General features: G+C 38.6%; 1 protein-coding gene across 1 annotated transcript in view; it reads left to right on the forward strand.

The window, feature by feature from the left end:
- The first annotated feature begins 236 nt into the window (after positions 1-236).
- ubl3a (ubiquitin-like 3a) overlaps positions 237-21,535 on the forward strand; it is a 33,698-nt gene continuing 12,399 nt past the window's right edge. The window contains exon 1 of the mRNA XM_056271301.1: positions 237-903. Within this exon, the coding sequence (XP_056127276.1) occupies positions 877-903 (27 nt within the window). The 5' untranslated portion in view covers positions 237-876. The remainder of the gene's footprint in view (positions 904-21,535) is intronic.

The raw sequence follows: 21,535 nt of genomic DNA on the forward strand, positions 1-21,535 counted from the left end.
AACAAAATGTTATCACACAAAACAAACATAAGGCTGATTATGATTTAAAAAATGTGGCCCTTGAAAAGGATTAAGCATAAAGCATTTTGATAAAAGTTCCTAATTCCTAAACCCTTCCAACTAATTCGTTTATAATGAAACGTATGGGCGCGCATGGATTCGTGGGCTCGCCTCTCTCTCCCGACCCATCTCCTCTCTCCGCCTCTTCCTTTAACTGCTGGGGGGCGTATTCATCCGCGCACACACATACCGATCGACAGCATCGCGCCGTTTTTATCTGCCTCACCAGCTCCGGTTTCCCCCGTTCAGCCTTTCCCCGTCAACTGCCGCCATGTTTTTCTGAGGCAGAATGACAGCAGAGAGTGAGCGCAGACGAAGACGGATATAAGACTGAAAAACCGTCGAATTACAGCATTTTTTTCTCTACCAGGCGACTGTTTTTTATTGCGGAGTCCGAGGAACTAATTTCTCGGTATATTTGCAAAAACCCAATGGCTTAATTGTAGTGTGGTTTTGTTTTCGTATGGCGTAGGCACATTTTCCTAATATATATCCTTTTTATTTCAGGATGGGAGGGGGTCCTCCCACATAAATATAAAATCCAGAAAATATTCTTTCCTCCGTTTTTAAGTTTATACCATGAAAAAGCAAAAACACAGAAGCATATCTGAAGAAGAACATATTCCTGCCTGCGCTTAACTACGTTACCTCTACCAGCGAACCTACAGGAATAACCAGACGAGTGATCTCTGCGTGATTAACTGCTTTACCACGAGTCACCTGCTGTCCAAACTTTGCTTCTTAAGCAAACTGAAGATAGAAAAAAAGACTTTTAATCTAATCTAAAGTAAAGATCCGACAGAGCACATTTCAAAGATGACGGGCAACATCCCTGTCGACATGGTAAGAATATACTTTTTTCTGTAAAGGATTTAATGGTGTAACGTTACGTTATATGGTAAAAATATTGTAACGTTATATATTGTAAATGTTGTGTTCCTTGAAACTAACTAGTATCTATTTTGTGTTACCAGTTGTTTTCTGTTGTTAAAAATGTATTCCAATAATGATCAGTGTCTGTTTATGGTAACTATTCTTGAGATGCCATTACTTATTCTTATTACTAATTCGAATACTAATATTTCAGTTAGTAAGTAGTAGTACTTATTCAGTTGTTACTAGTCACTATACTAATACTGACAAATTATTCTTCCACTATTCTGAAACCAAAATTAGAACAGTTTATTCAACGAAATAATACATTTACTGTATATTTGGTAGTGAACTAGAATAGTTATCTGCAAAAATTGAAATACACACTAGTTAGAAGTTGATAGTTCATATCTGAACCACATTCAACCTCATTCAGTTAAAAATGTGTTACTAGGCCTAGTATCAATGGAATAGTTACTTGTCACTATTGGTATTCTGACTAGTATCAAAGGAATGTTGACTGAGTACTACAATCTAATGAAATTTAAAAAACAAAATAGGCCTACTAGTCATTATTGGATTATTTACTACGTACTTAAAAAACAAGTACCTGTAACATAAAATTAGATAGTAGTTAGTTTTAAGGAATAAAAATGTTAAAATAAACAAGTGTTTGTCAAAGATCATAGAAGGTCAACTGATCTCATTGTTGCTCTTGCAAATAGATTAATCCAAGATAAACATAAAGGACTTAGTGTTATTATTAAATGCCTTGGAATCTTGGATCTCTTTTTGCTGTTTCGGCAATAACCCCATCAAAATTCCACCTCTATCAGGAAGGGCAGTAGTGTAAAGATAACCTATCAGATGGCTTACATAGTGCTGTTCTGACTGATAATGAGGAAGTGTGATCAGGGAGACTTCAAAACAGTCACTGTTCCATTTGCACAACTGAAATTTTCTCGGAAATGTGAATCAAGGCAAATGATCAAAACGAAACTCTAACATTAGAATCTTGCTGTCCAGGGGGATGATTTAATATAGGTTCTGTTTAATCCTCATTACATGCCTGTAGAATGACATTTCAAGCTTTGCACTGTGATGTAAGGCTATAATAGATTGAGACTTCTAAACCCGTGGGTGGTGGTAATGCTGCTATTCGCCAGTGTAAGTGGTTTGAATCCAAGGACGTGGGGAATATGCTTATCAACCATAAAATACAGCCCTGATTGTGTATTAAAACATTGAAACTAATATCAAAACAAATATGAACTCCTTCTTTTGGCACCAAACTGTAACACTGTTCCTGCTTGTTAGTCAAGCATGCTTTGGATATTCCAAACAGCTGATCTGGCTGTCAAACTCAAGAGATGCCGACGCTCTGACATTGCAGAGACTCTGTTTGATGTAATGTGCGCTGAGGGCTGATGTGATTGGCCTTTACAGTGCACATTGACTGTCCTTCTGTTTCTGCAATTGAGTAGCACTAAAATGTAAATCTGGCCCTCAGAAAGGCTTCCTTGGCAACTTTAGATTAAAAGAGCAACGGCACGTATTGTTAATTGATTTTAAGTGCAGAAATGTGAGCCGAGCCTGATGATGACGATGCATCTCTTGGCGTCTCTACAGGAAGAAAGGTTTTTCTCACATTATGCAAACGGGGACCAAACAGGGAACAAAGTGCTATGTTATAGCCTAAAGTCAGGTATTGATTATCTAAGATAGCGTTAGAAGGCCGGCATTCAAACCTCACAGGAAATATTTTTATATGGATTTGCAAAGGAACAATAAAGATGATCTATTACTAGCTTTAAAATGAATCAAGGGTGTTTAATGCAGGAGCTTTTTTCTACGTTGGGTTTAGGTGTCTATTTTTGGTCTCTCGGAACAGCCCGTTCAGTTTTAGGATGAAATGTCCACTCTGAAACTTTGAATCATTGTGTGGTCTCCAGCTGAGGTGCATTCGTTTGGGGGGTAGGGTTGTCAAACAATGGGAGTGTTTGTGTGTGTGTGTGTGTGTGTGTGTGCATAGACATCTTGTGGGTGGGCCTTTTAATGAATGGGCTTTTTTTGTAGAGAGCTCTCACTGTTTCAAAGCAACGAGATGTTGTGGAAGCCTATAGGTGCTACATCAGATATGCTCTTTTAAAAGAGTTCGCTTTGATCAGTTGTGAGACAGAGGTGTGAAGGAGAACTCAATACTCCCTGACAGTACTGTGTCACTTTGTGTGGTGTCATGTGGTATTGTGTCCTCTATGTGTAGGGGTGAATTAGTAGGGGATCGGGAGAAATGTCAAGGAGAGACCTCCCCTATGGCTATTGTCCACACACTTGAGTAGCGTTGCTCAGCACTTTCAGAAGTTTAAATTATGAAAAAAATGTATACGTTTTAAACTTCCTCTAGACATGAAATGGCATTTTATTTCTGTAAATGTTACATTTTTGAGTTAAACAGAATATTTGATCTTGATGTGATATCAAACCAGATTTGTCATCGAGACTTTTGCAAAATTATGTAACCAAGCTCAAATCAATAAAGCTCATCAGGGAACCAGATAACAGAAGGATGTGGCTACACAAATCAGTCCCTTTGAGGGAATTATAAAATCTGTTTCATGACAGACAGACCCTCTTCTGAACCCAAACAGCCACCTGCTATGAACAGGCACCTTTGAAATGAGAGGTAGCCAAAGTCCTTTTGTGCAGATATTTGTTGCATTTTGTAGACAGTGTTACGTTTATGTTCTGTATTTAGGCTATCTGATCAAAACGGACATTTATGTCCGAGAATTTGATTCTGGCGTGCTGTGTGTGCACACGATACTGGCACTCGTCTGTCTGTGCATCGTGTGTGTCACATAGACAGGACATTCACAGACAGCGCGTTCAATTTTGTCTTGTAGCGCTTGAATGGGTTAAGCATTTGCTTGAAAAAGAGAGTGACGCTAGCCAAAGAATGCCAGGAAAACCTGTTAAATATTTTATGAAATATTTTTCTGTTAAAAATGTTTTAACTGAAATTTTTTTTTAATCGCAGATGTTAACGCGTTAACGTTGACAGCACTAATATATATATATATATATATATATATATATATATATGTATATTGAAACGCATATATTCAAATATGGATGTCACTGTCAATCTCATAGGATGTGTCATATAGAAAACAGGCTTCAGTTTTCTGCTGTTCGTTCACTGTTTAGCTTCACATCATGCAGCTATTCCTTTTAGACGTTTCTTTTTCGAAAACATTGTTACATTATTGATCTAGCCATTATTTTTCTAGTCATATTTTGATAGACATATTTGTGTCATCATTTTATTTGTCAACATTAATTTTCATAACAGTGTTTTATTTAAAGTATTTTCATTATCTCAGTGATGGACATGGCCCGCACCCCGCACGCGGAGAGTACTCGTTTTTTGAGACCTCCCAGTACTCAAAATCTATTGTGAGAAAAAGAATCACAATATATTGATTGTTTAAGCACAGTCCTAAAATGAAGAACAGCATAAAAAGACAGAGATAAAGCTAAAAGTCTGTTTTAGCATCTGTTGTATCTATATGTGTTTGTGTGAATAAATGTGACACGTATAACATGGTGAGTATGATTTGCATAAAGTGCAGAGAGTGCTTATGGGTCAGTAAGGGTTAAAAGGCTAAAGAGGGAGCGAGAGAGAAAGGAGGGGGAGGAAGTAGCTCAGACTCACTCAATAAAGGATCCTTTCAGTAGAGTGAGGAACAATTTACAACAGCTCTGAGAGAGAGGTGCACGCACACACACACACACACACACACACACACACACACACACACACACACACACACACACACACACACACACACACACACACACACACACACACACACACACACACACACACACACACACACACACACACACACACACACACAAACACTGTCATGGAAAGTTAGAGTGATTCAACGTCAGTTTGTGTAAATAGTGCTCAGTGCCTTATTATGAGTTGTTTTAACTTCTCTGCGGTGTTTCTACATATTCATTACTGGACGTGAGTCAACATATATCTGTTTTTACATGTTTCCAAAGGTGGTTCTGTTCAAGTTTTGTGTGAATTGGGCAGAGGCTGACTGCAAGGGTTGTTCTACTGTAAACAGTGGCTCTCGCTCGCCTTTATGACATCATTGCACAAGCATTCTCTTGTAGTTTAGTGAAGTCACAGATTGAAATCTCAGGCCAGACTTCCCTTCTCTTCCTACATTTCCCTCTTTCTCCTCCAAGCCAGCCAAATGTTTTTTTTCTCTGATCATAAGATGTGATCTAAACACAACATTTTGACTTCTTTTTTAAAGATAGTCACTTCTAAGTCAACAGGTGTGAACTATAGCTAGAAATGGGCTAATATTTTATATATGAATCATCAGAGCCATTTCAGAGAATATATCTTTCTTTACCTTGTAATTTTTTATCAAAATATCATAATTCAATCTTTCGGTGAAACGTCAGACTTGTCTCTGGTGATGTATGACTCCAAACATTGTGTCCTCATAAACCCCACCCCTTTCTTAAAATCAACTGCAAGCTCACATTCAGATCTGCATCCATCCAATCAACAACTGATGGATTGAACCAAGTGCCTGCACTGCATTTTTTTGGTCATATTTTTCTACAGTCCTAATTTTTTTTTGCTGTGGACTGAAATATAAGACATTTGTGTTTGCACAAATTATACAGTGTTGTGTAAAAAAATATCATATACATATTTAAATTAGGGATGCTCATTTCGGTTAATTTTCCCGACCGACAACCGCCGCTCGTTAATCGATTATTAACCGTTAACTGATATGATTATAATATTGAATTGGCATTAAATAAAAATAAAATTGACGCGTATCTGTGACCCGTTAAAAATACAAACATTTTTATTTTATTTTATCAAAGGGTTTATTTTGACGTGCAAAGTGCAAACAGCAGCATACAGAACAGATCAACAACAGAACCTGGATTCAGATAAAATTTTCACGCACCTGCAGCATTTCTGACAGTGGCAACAGAGAAAAACAGAATAAAATAATACAAGTAAAAAACATAAAATTGGCCAACACTAAATATATTTTTTAACTTAAATAATTAACAAATTAAGATGACAAAAAGAAAACACTGAATCCGTTTGAACAAAGCTTTCAAAAAACGGCAAATTTTTTTCCGTTAGACTAAGATTTTTCGTTAAATAAAAATAGCAGCCTTACCTCAATTCACACCTTGTCTAATTTTTATTTTAAAAAAGCAACATGTCAACGTGATGTGGGGTTATATGGGCAAAGTGTCTTTTACTACCATTGAACAGATTCTCTGGGTGTCTCCTCAGATCGCCATGCATCGCATCTTCTCCCTGATAACACGGTGGGCAAAGTTTGTTGTCCTTCATCACTTGATCACTCGATGCTTGTGGATGTTTGTTTCGCAAATGATACTGCATCGTACTTGTACTACTACTGTATCTTAATACTGCGCAGCATATTTTACACGTAACTTCGTGCCCTTTCTGTTGAAATGGTCCCACACAGTACTTTTAGCTTGCTTTATTTTGCTTGCTCGAAAAAAAAATGTCTGCATGCATGCACGTGTGTGATTGCGTTTGTCGACGCGCCCCGTGAGTTAATAAATATAGACAGTAGAGCCCGACCGATATATCGGCGGGCCGATATTATCGGCCGATTTTAGGCATTTTCCTAACTATCGGCATTTATAATGGCCGATAAATGAATATTTAAAAAAATGCGGGTGCGGTGATTCATGTAAGGGTGGTGCTGCCAATAAAGCATCTAAAAGCTGTCACAAGAACTGGCAAAAGTAATGATTATGAATACAACAAATATAGCAAGGAGACATTTTAATTGTTTATTAATAAACAAGTGTTTTCAGTCAGTGTCAGCCAAAGATGAAGTTGACGATGCTGACTCGCGATCTTCAGTGAACGCGTGCCAGAGAGAAATGCACATTTCATACGATTACATGAGTCTGTTTCGTTTTGAATTGTTCTGTTTAAAAGTAGACATTTCAATATAGATTTATTTCAATTCTCAGGTCTATACGCTGAGTTTCGGTTCATGAGACGAGCTCCAGTTCACCCGCAGGCGCCTCCGTGTCGAGATTATCTATCGTCTGCTATTTACTTCTTATAAATTAAATCCAGGCAAATGGTTGATGAAACATTGATTAAAATTAAGATACAATTAATACAAAACGAAATTCACTTTGAAACGAAAGGTTTTGTGCTTTCTGTTTGATGTCTATGTGAAAGTTTCAAAGCATATTTTAGTGCCGCTTTCAGAGCGCTCACGTCCGTAGTGCTGAACTGTCGCGTCTGTAACATTGTTTTTTTTCCTCATAAATGCGAACACGAAAAATAAAATAAAATAAAACGAATATTTTATGTAGCCTGAGGAGACTGAGAGCCAACCCCTCTTCATCCGGTGGGTAGTAGCCTACTTGTGATTTGCGCAGTGTAATTCACAGAATTGATTTCTCTGCTACAAGCCTCTGTCACGGATTGTGTGAGCTTGTGACTATTGCAAGCGCGCAGCTGAGAAGTCCTGATTATATTGTCTGCTATATTTAGGCCTACTTCTTATTTATTAAGGCAATTGGTTGATGAAACATTGATTAAAATGCGTGGCGCGAGCGATCTCCGACAGTAAACTGATTCTGCTTTGTCTCGGGTAAACAGCTGTTGCGACGCGAGCAGTAATGGCCGCGTCCGGTGTAGACACCGTGTTAAAGCTCATTCTGCCTGATAACGCTACGTTACAACATCAAGCAATATTCCAAAAATGTATATAATTATAACACTTTATATAGGGCCATTTTGCATTAAGAGTAGCCTAGTTTCACGTTTAGTACATTTTGGTTACTAATTATTTCAAATAGTATAAAAGTACTGTACATATGTAATTAAAAACGTTTTCATTATGATATTATTAATTTTACTTTAGTAAAAAAGATCTGAGTTCTTCCTCCACTGGTAGATTAGAGGAATTAAGAGTAAAAATAGAAGATAATAAGGTTTTGTCAGTGACACTTTTTATATATTTATTGATACAAGTTATGACTAAATTAAAAGACAAAGTCGTTAGTGAAGATTATGCAACAGTATTTAGAATATAATATAATATAACATGCAATGCAAACTAGTTTGGTTACAGCTCAGCTGTATAATTCTCATTCTATCATTCCCCCTGCCTCCATTACATATCTGTGTCACACAAGTGTTTGATTACCACATTTGAGTGATCATTGCAAAACGTGTTTATAAAATATAGCCTATTTATTCTGTTTATAGCTACTGTGTAAAGTACCCATCAAAAGTTTGTACACACCAATAGGAAAGTGTCCAAACTTTTGACTGGTATACTGTACTATAATACACATAAATAATATTGCTACTGTATTATAATATAGGCCTACACATAAATAATATCGGCCGATATATCGGCATCGGGCTTTTTTTACTCCCTAATATCGGTATCGGCATCGGCCCCCAAAAATCCATATCGGTCGGGCTCTAATAGACAGTATTTTTTTTTAACCATGCAGCAAACCGTTTTAAACCGTTTAACTGATAGTATTAATCGGTCCAAATTTTTACTTTCAGTTAACGGTTAAACGGTCAATATGAGCATCCCTATTTTAAAAACATCAATATTGAAATACAATTGTACTGCCACATAGTCTGCTTGCTGTATATGAGAACTGGTGCTTATTTAATACCATTATGCACCCTGTTTGACAAAAATAACAAGAAAAAGCTGTAGGACAAACTAGAGTCATGACTTTCAATGAAAAATCTTCTCTGGGCTCGCCCGAAAGAAAAGATAAAAAAAGATGTTCAGTCATGAAGTTGGTCTGTGGAGCTTTGTCTGCAGTGCTGTAATAATTCTGCTTGAGAACGTGTGCATGATAGTAATAAGTGATGAGAAGGGTGTTTTTCAGGTTTGTAATACATGGCTGTAATACAATATCAAAAGGCCATTTCTATCAGATGGCCACCTCACTGATGGCGAGGTAAGTGAATGGCTCCCCTCCCCCACTCTCTCTCTCTCTCTACCAGATGTCTGCCCTTTTTCAGCAGTAGCACGTGGACAGGGCCTGCAGGGTAGAGCAGAGGCTGCCTGCCTTCATCTGGCTACAGGAGATGAGATATTGTTCTCTCACGCTCCACTCGTCTTGCTTCTTTTCATCTTCTTGAGTGTTTTTTCTGTTCTCATATTTCCCCATAGCTCCGTCAGGAAATTATTTAAAATAATAGTATGTCAAAAATATTATTATTATTATATATATATAATTTTATTTTATATGGAGTATATATATATATATATATATATATATATATATATATATATATATAATTGCCTAATCATTCTCATGAGGCGGAAATCTGATTGTATTTTCTGGCAATTCTCTATTGTAGAATGTGTTTAATTAACAGAGATCATCTAACATTGTGACCTTCAAGATGTATCACATTGTCCTTAAAGGGTTAGTTCACCCAAAAATGAAAATTCTGTCAGTAATTACTCACCCTTATGTTGTTCCGACCCCGTAAGACTTTCGTTCAACTTCGGAACACAAATTAAGATATTTTTGATTAAATCTGAGAGCTGGATCACTCCTCCATAGGCTTCTAAGGGATTGAAACTTGCCGGGCGACGATAATACTTTTTGTGTGCAAAAAACCCCAAAATAACGACTTTATTCAACTATTAATTTCCTTCTCTGTGGGCCTCGAGTTAGTTCACGTAGTGTAACAGCGCAGCACTTCTGTGTCCCACGCATCACACACATGACCAGCGTCGGCCAATAGTGAGCCTACGTGTGACGTACAACACAGAAGCGCTGCGCTGTTACACTACGAGAACTAACTCGAGGCCCACAGAGAAGGAAATTAATAGTTGAATAAAGTCTTTATTTTTGTTTGTTCTTGCGCACAAAAATTATTCTCGTCGCTTGATAAACTTAAGATTGAGCCACTGTAGTCACTTGGACTATTTTAACGATGTCTTTAATAACTTTTCTGGGCCGGCAAGTTTCAATCCCTTAGAAGCCTATGGAGGAGTGATCCAGCTCTCAGATTTAATCAAAAATATGTTAAATTGTGTTCCGAAGATGAACGAAAGTCTTACGGGGTTGGAACAACATGAGGGTGAGTAATAACTGACAGAATTTTCATTTTTGGGTGAATTATCCCTTTAAAGCATCTTAAAGGAATCTTGTTTCAGTTCTAAAAAGGTCAGAGTTCTAGGTTTGTGTTTATTCAGCGCCCCTGAGTACACATTGCTAATGTGTTATAGAAGGTGTGTAATTAGCCTCAAGATCAGGAAAGTTTGTACAAAGATGAGTCATTCTCAGATTCAGCATTTATTAGCACCAGTGTGAAGACATGTCCACTTATGTGATTGTAATTGGCACGTCATCAGGCGGGCCTATATTGATTTCAGTGATATTACCAACCTTGTTTTCTCATCCGGTGAGATGCATCGTTTGGGCCGGATGAGTATGTCTGTGTGACTGATTGTCCTTCAGGACTGCTGATGGGGCATCTGGACAGGCTGAGACTGCAGTTGCTGGTGTGCTGTGGCCATGTTTAAGTACGGAAGCGGAGTGAGTGAGTCGGGGAGAAGACCAAGAACGATAATGGGAGTAAAGGAAGTTCTAGACATCTTGAGGAAATGGTTGCAAAATGATCACTTTTACCATTGCTATTGAGTTGTCCATCGCGTTGTCCATTATGGGGGAAAAAATCTATCAAGGAAGTGAGGAATTTTTTTGCCACCTTCTGTGTGTGTGCGTCGTGTGTTTTTTTTTACAGGAAGTTTTGAATAGCCAACAGCTGAAATCTATCTGTCTATCTGTCTGTCTGTCTGTTCTGGGAAATACTTCACATGTTCTTTCCCTCCATTTCTTGCTTTGTTATAAGCATGACGAGGCAAACGCAGCTGAGAGCAAAATCAATCACTTTATATTCAACCTACCGCACATCAACTCATGCAGGGAACATCCAGGCTCTTTTTGTGTTGCTCGTACATGGCAGTTTTGACCATGTGTGTGCGCACGGCCATGGCTGTGAGTCAGTTCTCAAATTCCTACATTAATTTGTCCCATAATCCACAGAGGTCTTGGAAATAGACAGGGAACTTTACAATTTCTCTATATCCCCTCTTGCAGTTTAATTTCCCATGTCTAAAATGTGCCATCTAATTCTCAGATCTCATGTCATTTAATGCTGTTATCTCTTTCTCATGTGCCGCGCTCTTCATAAGGAGAATTTAAGTGTCTGACGCACATCTGAAAGATATCACATATTAATAAATGGCCGGGTCTCTTTCTCAGATTTTCGGTCCCCTAACAGTCTGTCCAATATCATGAAAAGACGATGTTATATGAAACAGTAAGGAATCATTTTGTGGGCTGGAATCTATTCATTTAGAAGCTCTGCCTTGAGACTAGTGGCCAAATGAGCTAGCTATTATCAAACCAATGCCAATGGTCATTGTGTTTTTGACCCTGGCTGAAGTGAGACATTTATCCTTCCATTCCCATGTCCAAATGCATTTCAATGTGTCATCTTGGACATGTTCATTGCTCTAACCTCTGCTAATGCAAATAGGCCAGACCATTTTATATTCTGTTCAGAAAGAAGTCAAGGTGACCTGTAATGTTGAATATCTATGCAAATCCCTAACAAAGGGTGGTTTACCGTACTCAGTGGTTTTAACTTTCTCACCAGAGAAAGATTCAGATCTCCATTGCAAAGCGGAACAACCTGTTCTGTCTCATGTTGAGAAATAAAAAGAACTGGATTGTACAGACTGTACCATACCTGACAGAACTTTGTTTTTCTATATTTGTCCTCTAAAGGTTTGAAAACATGCTAAATAAACTTTGTTATACTCATAAAACTTTAGGATGTTGTTCATTTGCCGCTCTGAATTATGTAATTAGTAGGGGTGTAACGATATTCGAACCGAACCGAAAAACCGCGATACAGAACACACGATTCGAATCGCGATACTCTCATTGCGTACCAAACACGCCCCTCCCCGCCCCCTGCTACCCCGGCCCCGCCCAGCCCGGCTCAATGGACCTCATGTCTTGTGTACAGTACACAACAAATTCAGTTTTGTAGCCTAATAACCACCATTAACACCAAATAACAAGCTCCGTGTTTTGTTACTTTCGATAATAAGCAAGGTGTAATCTTTCAAATTCTGTCTATTTGATCACGAAATTCAAACAATAAATGGCGTTTTGGCGCTCTTAGATGTGGCGTGACAGATATCACTGTATGCCTACTAAGCTCCTCATTTCAAACGGCAGCGCGGCGCGCGGGTAAACGCGATCATCTCTTCCTCAGTTACAGAATGGACACCTGAAGGTATGTTGAAAGATGCAGTATACTTACTGAAAGGCATCATAACTCGTGTAATCGCTCAATCAGTGTTTCAGCAGCGGAAAGACGTCAATAAAACAGCATAGCTTGTCACTAGCATTATATTTACCTCAACAGGCAAGTGATTCATTGTCCACAACTTTGGTTCCTATAAATGAACTCTTGCACTAAATAAATGCACCATGTTAGCCTATATATTATATTTTACTTAACCTGTTAATGATATCTTGATTATTTAATGTATGTTTAAAATATCTTTCATGAAAATGAAAACTGTGTAAATTATTATATTTCAATAACAAATTAGAGTAAAAACACAAGTTAATGCAAAAACTGCCTTATGTTCAGTTTACATGTTTTCATACAATGTGTTGTGTGTTGATTATTATATCTAAAAAATAAATAGCATCTGAATTTAGGTTAAAAGTCTAGGCTACAACCTTTAATGTTATAGTAATGTGCGGCTCCCTATCTAGTTTACAGATTTAGCAGATTTTTTTTAATCCTTGTGAAACGTTTAATTGTAATTGAATTAATTTAAAGAAAGACCATTTTTTCGTTAAACCACTGTTTAAAAAAAAGAAAAAAAAAGAAGCAATTTTAGCTTTCTAAACCGAACCGAACCGAACCGAACCGAGACGTCAAAACCGTGGGAAAACCGAACCGTCAAATTTGTGTATCGTTACACCCCTAGTAATTAGTAGACAGGAAATGGGATTAAAAAATTACTTCTGCAGTGTGACGTATTCTCAGTGAAACAGGATGTTCTGTATAGGGTGGGAATTAATTTCATCTATTGGGAATTGACTGGAATATAAATAGCTAAAAAATAAAACGTCAATGTCATTTGAAAGGAAAATTGTTTCAGAGGTAGAACAAGGTACACTACTATTTTAAAGTTAAGTAAAAAAAAAATTAAACTAAGTTTCTCATACTCACTAACAGTAATATTGTGATGTACTATTAGAATTTAAAATAACTTTTCTATTTTAAAATTGCATTTATTCCTGTGATGGCAAAGCGGAATTTCTAGCAGCCGTTTCTACTCCAGTCTTCATTGTCATGATCCTTCAGAAATTATATGCTGATTTGGGGCTCAAGAAACTTTAGTTTTTATTTAATATTATCAATGTTGAAAACAGTTGTGCTGTATATAGAAATAGAAAGACTAAAAGAACAGCATTTTGTAACATTATAAATGTCTTTACTGTCACTTCTGATCAGTCTAATGCGTCCTTGCTGAATAAAATAAAAGAAAAAACTTACTGACCAAAACTTTTGAGTGGTAGAGTGTTTCTTTTAAAGGAAATATTACAAAGAAAATATTTTTTCTTTGGAATGACATGCATTGATAAATCATTCACAAAGACCAGGAACATGTATTAAGAAATTAAATGGGGTTAGTAAGTTGTGATTTGTTGACTCTTTGTTTATTTAAAGGTGCTCTATGTAACTTTTCTACTAAAATTAATCCGTTTTTTATTGCCTGTGTGTGAAGGGGTTGTAATCACACATTAAAATGATCCACTTGTCGAGTTTTGCTATTACCTCTGAAGGCCAGTATTCCTATTTCTATGTGAAGTCTCCGGGTCGGATTTACCGCGAAATCCAACGGATGTGACGTGCATGCGCGCTCCCGAGCCTCTCTCCTTATTAGGGCTGTCAAAATTGCTCAAAAATGACGTTCGAATATTCCCTCTAAAAAAAAAACACATATATTCGAACTATTCGAATATATGGTTGCGCATTTTGTCAATGACGCGCATTACGTCAATAACAGGACAAATGAATACAAAGAGACACAACTACTTGTATAGTTAGTTTATTTAAGTTTAAACATATTTGACAACGTATTAACTTACACAAAACCAAGTAAATCAACTAATGGCCAGACCGCAGACCTTACTCTCGCTCGCACTCGCAGGCACACTCACTCACTCACTCACTCGCTCTCTCTCTCTCTCGCCCCTCACGCTCTCTGCGCATAACGGTTTAAATGAACAACAATAAACAAATGTTGAGTGCTGATCAAGAGTTTTGTGCAAGCAATTTAAGGTCGCGACTCTTGTCCTAAATATAGCAGGCTTCATTCGGTGATTGAAACAAATATTATTAACATTATTTGAAGTTTTATAGTATATAGAACCGACATTGAACGCTCCGAGCGAGCTGTGCTGTGGTAAACTGCTGCTAGCCTGCTACTATGGCTATTTCGAGGGCGTCTGGCCACGCCCCCTTGGTGGGCTCTGACGTGTCTGATGTAATGCTAGCTCATTGGCGCACACGTTGGGGGTGCCCGTGCCATTGGATGTGCAGTTGCCGCAGCACAGCCAATGAGTGAGCCAGACACTCACTGTGCTAGCTGTGCAGCTGGAAAATGCGTTTTACATTTTAAGCTTAGGCCACTCGCAAAGCAGACAGCCGCGCCTCTGCTACCGCGGGCGTGTTTTTCCACATGATTCGAATATTAATTTTCACCTTCGAATTTCTGTTTTTTAAAACTATTCGAATATATATTCGAATTTAGAATATTCATTGACAGCCCTACTCCTTATACAGTCTATTGTAGACGATCAGGGAGTTACGTCTGGTTAAAGGCGCACGTTTTTCGGCTTATATCTCAGTCAATCTTTGATCAATATTCCCAAGACTCTAATCGTTCGTAGTGCTGGACGGGGCCTTTCGAATGAGCCCACCCCCGAGGTCCAACTCGCCCGGCTCCCCGAGTTATAGCCGTTCGAAATCGGGGGTCCCAGCGAATGGCGATCCGGTAGGGGGCATCCCCGAGGCCTGCCACTCTAGCGTTCGGGCAAGGGTTCCCCTGGGACCTCCTCCCCCGAATTTGAGCTCTCTAGGTCTTTGCGTTTCAGAGATACGAGAGATTTTCTTCAAAGATCGTGACGTCACCGGCGTCCGCAATTTTGCAGCGCGCCCGATGGTTTTCTGCTAATATTTCCGCGAAAACACCACCAAACACTATGGAACTTATATGGTTCTTTTCAGCTCGACTAGATGGTTTCAACGAGCTCGGTGCTCGCCGAATCCGTCTAGTATTAGCCGAGATATTTGCGTAATAGACGGTATTGTCTATGAGTTCGAGCACGAGCGCTCTTGTAAAATTTGGTTGCAGTCTGAAACATCACCACTAGAGGCCGCTAAAAGTTACATAGAGCACCTTTAAAGCATGCAGACAGTCAGTTTAGGTATAGGTATGGTAAACCCTAATTTCAAACTGAGGAAAGAAATGACACTTCCATTCTTAGAATGAGATGCTCTGAGAAGCTTTTTCATACTCTCTCAGATATGCAGGGAAATCCCACTAACGGCCTGACTGATGAAATAGAGATGAGTGAGTGTGATCACAGTCTTCAAAACCACCTCGGTCTCAACTACATCACAGACTCCTGCAGACATAGACAGAGATGACACTGTTTGAACCAACACTGTGCTGTCAGGGGGAAGATGGATGGCTTCCCTTTTCTGTCTCGTCTGTTTATGACTGAGGTTGAATTCGCACACAGAAGCAGACTCCGAATACACTGAGCAGAGTGAAATGGATTTTTCAGTAGACAGAAAGAGAAAATGTTAATCTTTTGTTGAGCAGTCTGATCATATTTTCTCAATTCTGTGTTGATTCTTTGTTTATCTGTTCTGTCTGACTACGACATGCTTAAAGCATAAAGACCTCTCTCAAGATTATTGGTCAGAGCTTTCATGATATTATTTATATGATTAGTTAGTTTGTCTGAGTGACGCATGGATATATTGGCTATTTTTTCATACAGATTAGCAGGGCACGACAATAAGGATGTTCTGATCACACATGCAAATTTAACTTTCTGATTCGGCTGGTTTAAATATGCCACCTTATACACCTGATACAGTAATCTACAGTAATATAGATGAGGTTAGTCAAAACAAAGTGTAGATAGATGGGTTGCAACAAATCGCGGTTAAACAGTGTTATGAATTTATATGTAAAATATAAACAAAAAATAACACATGGCAAATGTAAAAAAATGGTTATAAAACAAAATAAATATTTTTACAATAATTATAATCTTTCTGTATAATACATGGTTCATAGTATACATTTCTATTCTAACACAGAAAATATGTGTAAATTAAATGTAATATTTTTTTGCAATGGGGTCTGTAAAAATATCAGCTAAACAACTTAAATTCTGTATTATCAAGCTTTGCTGATTAGCCAAATGTAATCATAATATACTACTTTACCTTTATTTTATACAGTATAATAAGGCCATAGTGATTTTTACAACAGTGTGAAACTTCATTGGTATCTTTACTAATGAAGAGTGGAATGATTATTATTTCTGGGCTAAGTGGTTTTCTCAGAGCATTTTTGTTCTCTGCCATGTCTAACTACTTTACTTTTTACTATTGTTGCGGCTTAATATATTACAATTACTATTGTTGCGAGCAAAACCCGCCCCTGTCGGTGATTGGTTGAAACCTGTTTATTTTGGTTTTGAGTGCAGATCTCAGAGCCTAGGCTGCCTACAGAGACGCGTTTTTTTTGACAGCCTGATTATGGGCCGGGCAGCTAGCGGATCATTAGGAAAGATTAGATGAATGTGATCATTTATTTTTGGGCCTGAAATCGCTGATACAACCTTTAATATAGGTATAAATGGGGTCCTATTTTGGAGACACTTCATGATCCATTCACTTGAAGTCTTTGTGGTGTGAACTTGATTAAGTCCTGAGTTTGTTAATAAGACACGGATCAACAATCCTAAACTTGCATTAGGCTTGTGTGGTCTTTAATCCCTAATGGCTCTTCCTTGTTGCAGGTGACTTGTTTTTGTATTGGAACGCTACATCATTGTTCTTTAACCAGCTTATACAGACATAACTGACCTCGCCATAGAACTCACTAATTTCCTCTCTCTCCAAAACGGACAAATCCCTGCTGGAGGCAACGTTTCTAATATTGTTTTCATTGATGTGTGTGGTTGCGTAAGTGCTGTGAGTGTGTGTCTGTTCCCTATTGCATAAATGTCATTCCCAGAACAATCTGGCAGACCTCTATTCTGGGATGGTCAAAGCCGGTCGACATGTCACATCTACTGTGGTCAGCATTTGTTGTGGCTGCTTTTAGTTCAGATGTCCTGTCTGACACACTCATTACTGTCAGCATCTCTCTCTCTCTCTCTCTCTCTCTCTCTCTCTCTCTCTCTCTCTCTCTCTCTCTCTCTCTCTCTCTCTCTCTCTCTCTCTCTCTCTCTCTCTCTCTCTCTCTCTTCTCTTTGTCTCTTGGCAGAACCACCGGGTTGTTTATCCTTCTAAAGCAGAGAATCTCCTGCTCAACTTGTGATACCCAAAAGCTACAACCCTCCAAAAAATCTCTAGTACTTCACGCTCTGTTTGTAACTATAGCAAACCTGAGACACCTGCTCTGGATGACATATCTGTTTTCAACATGTCAGCTATGGAAAGACTATTGCAGGTGTTATTTTAGTACCTTGCAGTGCCATATGACAATACAGGTGTCACAATTCATTATTATTCATTGCAAAATTGCAGTTATATCATGCTATCTACTAAAATGCATGATCGTAATGGCAACAGACCAATAAATCTTCAATATTCAGCTAAGATTATCAGCATCCGCCAATAACTGTGCCTGATAAACAAGTTCTACATCTAATGTCTGTATTGGCACAGCCTTTGTTGTCCTTTATGTGTTTCTGTTGTATAAATTTTTCCACCACAGTGGAGATCCCATCGCCGGCCTGTAGCCTCACGAGGGACATGCTACGTGTCGCCTGTGTCCCTAAGAAAGTGCGTTTGTTTGTGCAGGAGAGCGCTAGGGGGTGATTACATCAAACATTACATCAAACATTCCCCCTGCAGGGTTGGTTGCGGGGAGCCGGGTCTTCCTATGCTGGGATTGGTGAACATATTCTGTGAGGATGCAGTAGTAGAGATAAATATTGAGTGGTATAATAATGTTTGGCATAGCAACTGCTGTCTTCACTCAGAGGGAACCACCTGCTCCTGGGTAAAACTAGTACCAGCGTTGCCCTCGCCTATGAAATCATTCCCCGGCGGATGTTTTTTGAGCTTGTTGTTGTTTTAGTTCCTTGGAGGCAGTGCTGCATGCCGTATTACGTCGTAGTGAGATTTTGTCTGCTCACCAAGGAGATGGATGGAGGAGGAATGTTTCGAGCAGACGTATCCCAGCATAACACATTTCTGCGGTTAGAGCGGCTCTTCCTCCTTTCTGTGTACGTCTGGAAACATTGTATAAATCAGCTTCCTCAGTGTTTTGCTCATTGGCATTCACCAGGTGAAGATGATATGTCATCATTAGACAAAGATGTGGAGAAGATGGAGTGACATAGTGAAAGATGAGATACGGTGAGAGAGAGAAAGAGACAGATGAAGAAAGACTGCCTGCAGGTGATTCAGGTCAGCGCTCTCATGGAGGAGCCGCTGCCACGGTTACCATCTCTATGGAAACTAGGAGGTGTTCCATTGTGTTAGAACCATAGATATAAACATAGATGCCTCATTAGCGGCTGTTTCTATGGGCCGCTGTACGTAAGCCTTTCACCATATTGAACGGTCAAAGCGGGTCTGTGATAGAGCCCGACCGATATGGATTTTTGGGGGCCGATGCCGATACCGATATTAGGGAGTAAAAAAGCCCGATACCGATATATCGGCCGATATTATTTATGTGTATATTATAATACAGTAGCAATATTATTTATGTGTATTATAGTACAGTATACCAGTCAAAAGTTTGGACACTTTCCTATTGGTGTGTACAAACTTTTGATGGGTACTTTACACAGTAGCTATAAACAGAATAAATATATTTTATAAACACGTTTTGCAATGATCACTCAAATGTGGTAATCAAACACTTGTGTGACACAGATATGTAATGGAGGCAGGGGGAATGATAGAATGAGAATTATACAGCTGAGCTGTAACCAAACTAGTTTGCATTGCATGTTATATTATATTATATTATATTATATTCTAAATACTGTTGCATAATCTTCACTAACGACGACTTTGTCTTTTAATTTAGTCATAACTTGTATCAATAAATATATAAAAAGTGTCACTGACAAAACCTTATTATCTTCTATTTTTACTCTTAATTCCTCTAATCTCTACCCAGGGGCGCAACTACCCAGTGTCAGAGGGGTATGCAGCAATAATTTTCCCCCTCCAAAACAAATAAATAAATAAGTGTGCCATGTAATAAGTGAGTAGGAACGAGTGAGAGCTAACAGATAAAAATATAAGTACAAAATTGTCATTTATTAATACAACTGAACTATACTCCACAGTGATGAACCCCCCTAAAAAAAGCTATAAGCTCCATTGGAACAGCAATACCAGTGTTTCTCACAGGATTTTAGGTAAAATTGTGGTAGGTTGACCTCTGTCCCCCAGAGGGGGGTTCGGGGGCATGCCCCCCCGTAAGAAAATTTTGTGTTCTTTAATGTTAAATTCATCAGTCTGGTGCACTTTGAGAGTTCAAAATTAAAAGCTCCAACCCATATTCAGGGTGCAAAATTAAACAGAAAAATTCAAACCTCTTTTAGTTGCAGTGTCTGTCTACATTTCACTACTACACAGTAATGAACCCCCCTAAAAAAAGCTACAAGCTCCATTGGAACAGCAATACCAGTGTAAAAATAGTTAAAATAGTTATAATATTAATCCCATTATAGTAATAGCCATAGGCTATATAAAAGAAATGCACTAAAAAATGAAGGAAACTTTCATAATTAGTGTTGTACTAATGTCTATATTTGAAAGAGATAAGCACATGATGACATGTTTCATGGGCAGGTCAGAAAGAAAAACAATAACGCTGACTTTATTTGACCAATGCATTACACCGGCACTAACCCAGCGCCGCAAAAAAAAAGAAAAAACGAATGGGCCGCCGATGTACGAGTTTTATGGGCCGTTAAGAAAAAAGAAAAGAAAAAAAGTATGAGATGTAGGCTATCGGCCGAAAAAGCACGTCTGCCCACCGGGAATCTCCCGGTAGTCCCGATGGCCAGATAGATAGCCTGCATGCCTGGAGGATGTCGCACTTTAAATCCTACCTGTTAGCTTTCACCATGCACTTATTTAGCTGCTGTCGCATCAATCGACATGCCATCTCCTTTTCCCTCTTTCTTTTTCTATTTTTAGCCCCCGAGCATTTTGTTTTATCCCTCTTTTTCGACGGCCAACTCCTCCTGCTCGCTCAGCGCTCACGGCGCTCGCGCGATATTACCCCGCCCCCCTTCTCCATGAGGGCGCCTACTCTAGCCTGTTAGTCCTCTAAAATTTTATATAATATTGAGGAAATGCAGAAATGATTAAGAAACGCACAACAGCAGCTACATATAGAAAATACAATATATATATATATATATTTTTTTTACCATCACTTTGGCGCCCCCCATGGTGCTGCGCCCCTATGCGCCGCATATAGAGCATACCCACTTTTTGCGCCACTGTCTCTACCAGTGGAGGAAGAACTCAGATCTTTTTACTAAAGTAAAATGAATAATATCATAATGAAAACGTTTTTAATTACATATGTACAGTACTTTTATACTATTTTAAATAATTAGTAAGCAAAATGTAGCCTACTAAACGTGAAACTAGGCTACTCTTAATGCAAAATGGCCCTTTATAAAGTGTTATAATTATATACATTTTTGGAATATTGCTTGATGTTGTAACGTAGCGTTATCAGGCAGAATGAGCTTTAACACGGTGTCTACACCGGACGCGGCCGTTACTGCTCGCGTTGCAACAGCTGTTTACCCGAGACAAAGCAGAATCAGTTTACTGTCGGAGATCGCTCGCGCCACGCATTTTAATCAATGTTTCATCAACCAATTGCCTTAATAAATAAGAAGTAGGCCTAAATATAGCAGACAATATAATCAGGACTTCTCAGCTGCGCGCTTGCAATAGTCACAAGCTCACACAATACGTGACAGAGGCTTGTAGCAGAGAAATCAATTCTGTGAATTACACTGCGCAAATCACAAGTAGGCTACTACCCACCGGATGAAGAGGGGTTGGCTCTCAGTCTCCTCAGGCTACATAAAATATTCATTTTATTTTATTTTTCGTGTTCGCATTTATGAGGAAAAAACAATGTTACAGACG

The sequence above is a fragment of the Rhinichthys klamathensis genome, unplaced genomic scaffold (assembly GCF_029890125.1).
Source record: "Rhinichthys klamathensis goyatoka isolate OS25496 unplaced genomic scaffold, OSU_Roscu_1.1 h1tg000314l_1, whole genome shotgun sequence".
NCBI lineage: Eukaryota > Metazoa > Chordata > Actinopteri > Cypriniformes > Leuciscidae > Rhinichthys > Rhinichthys klamathensis.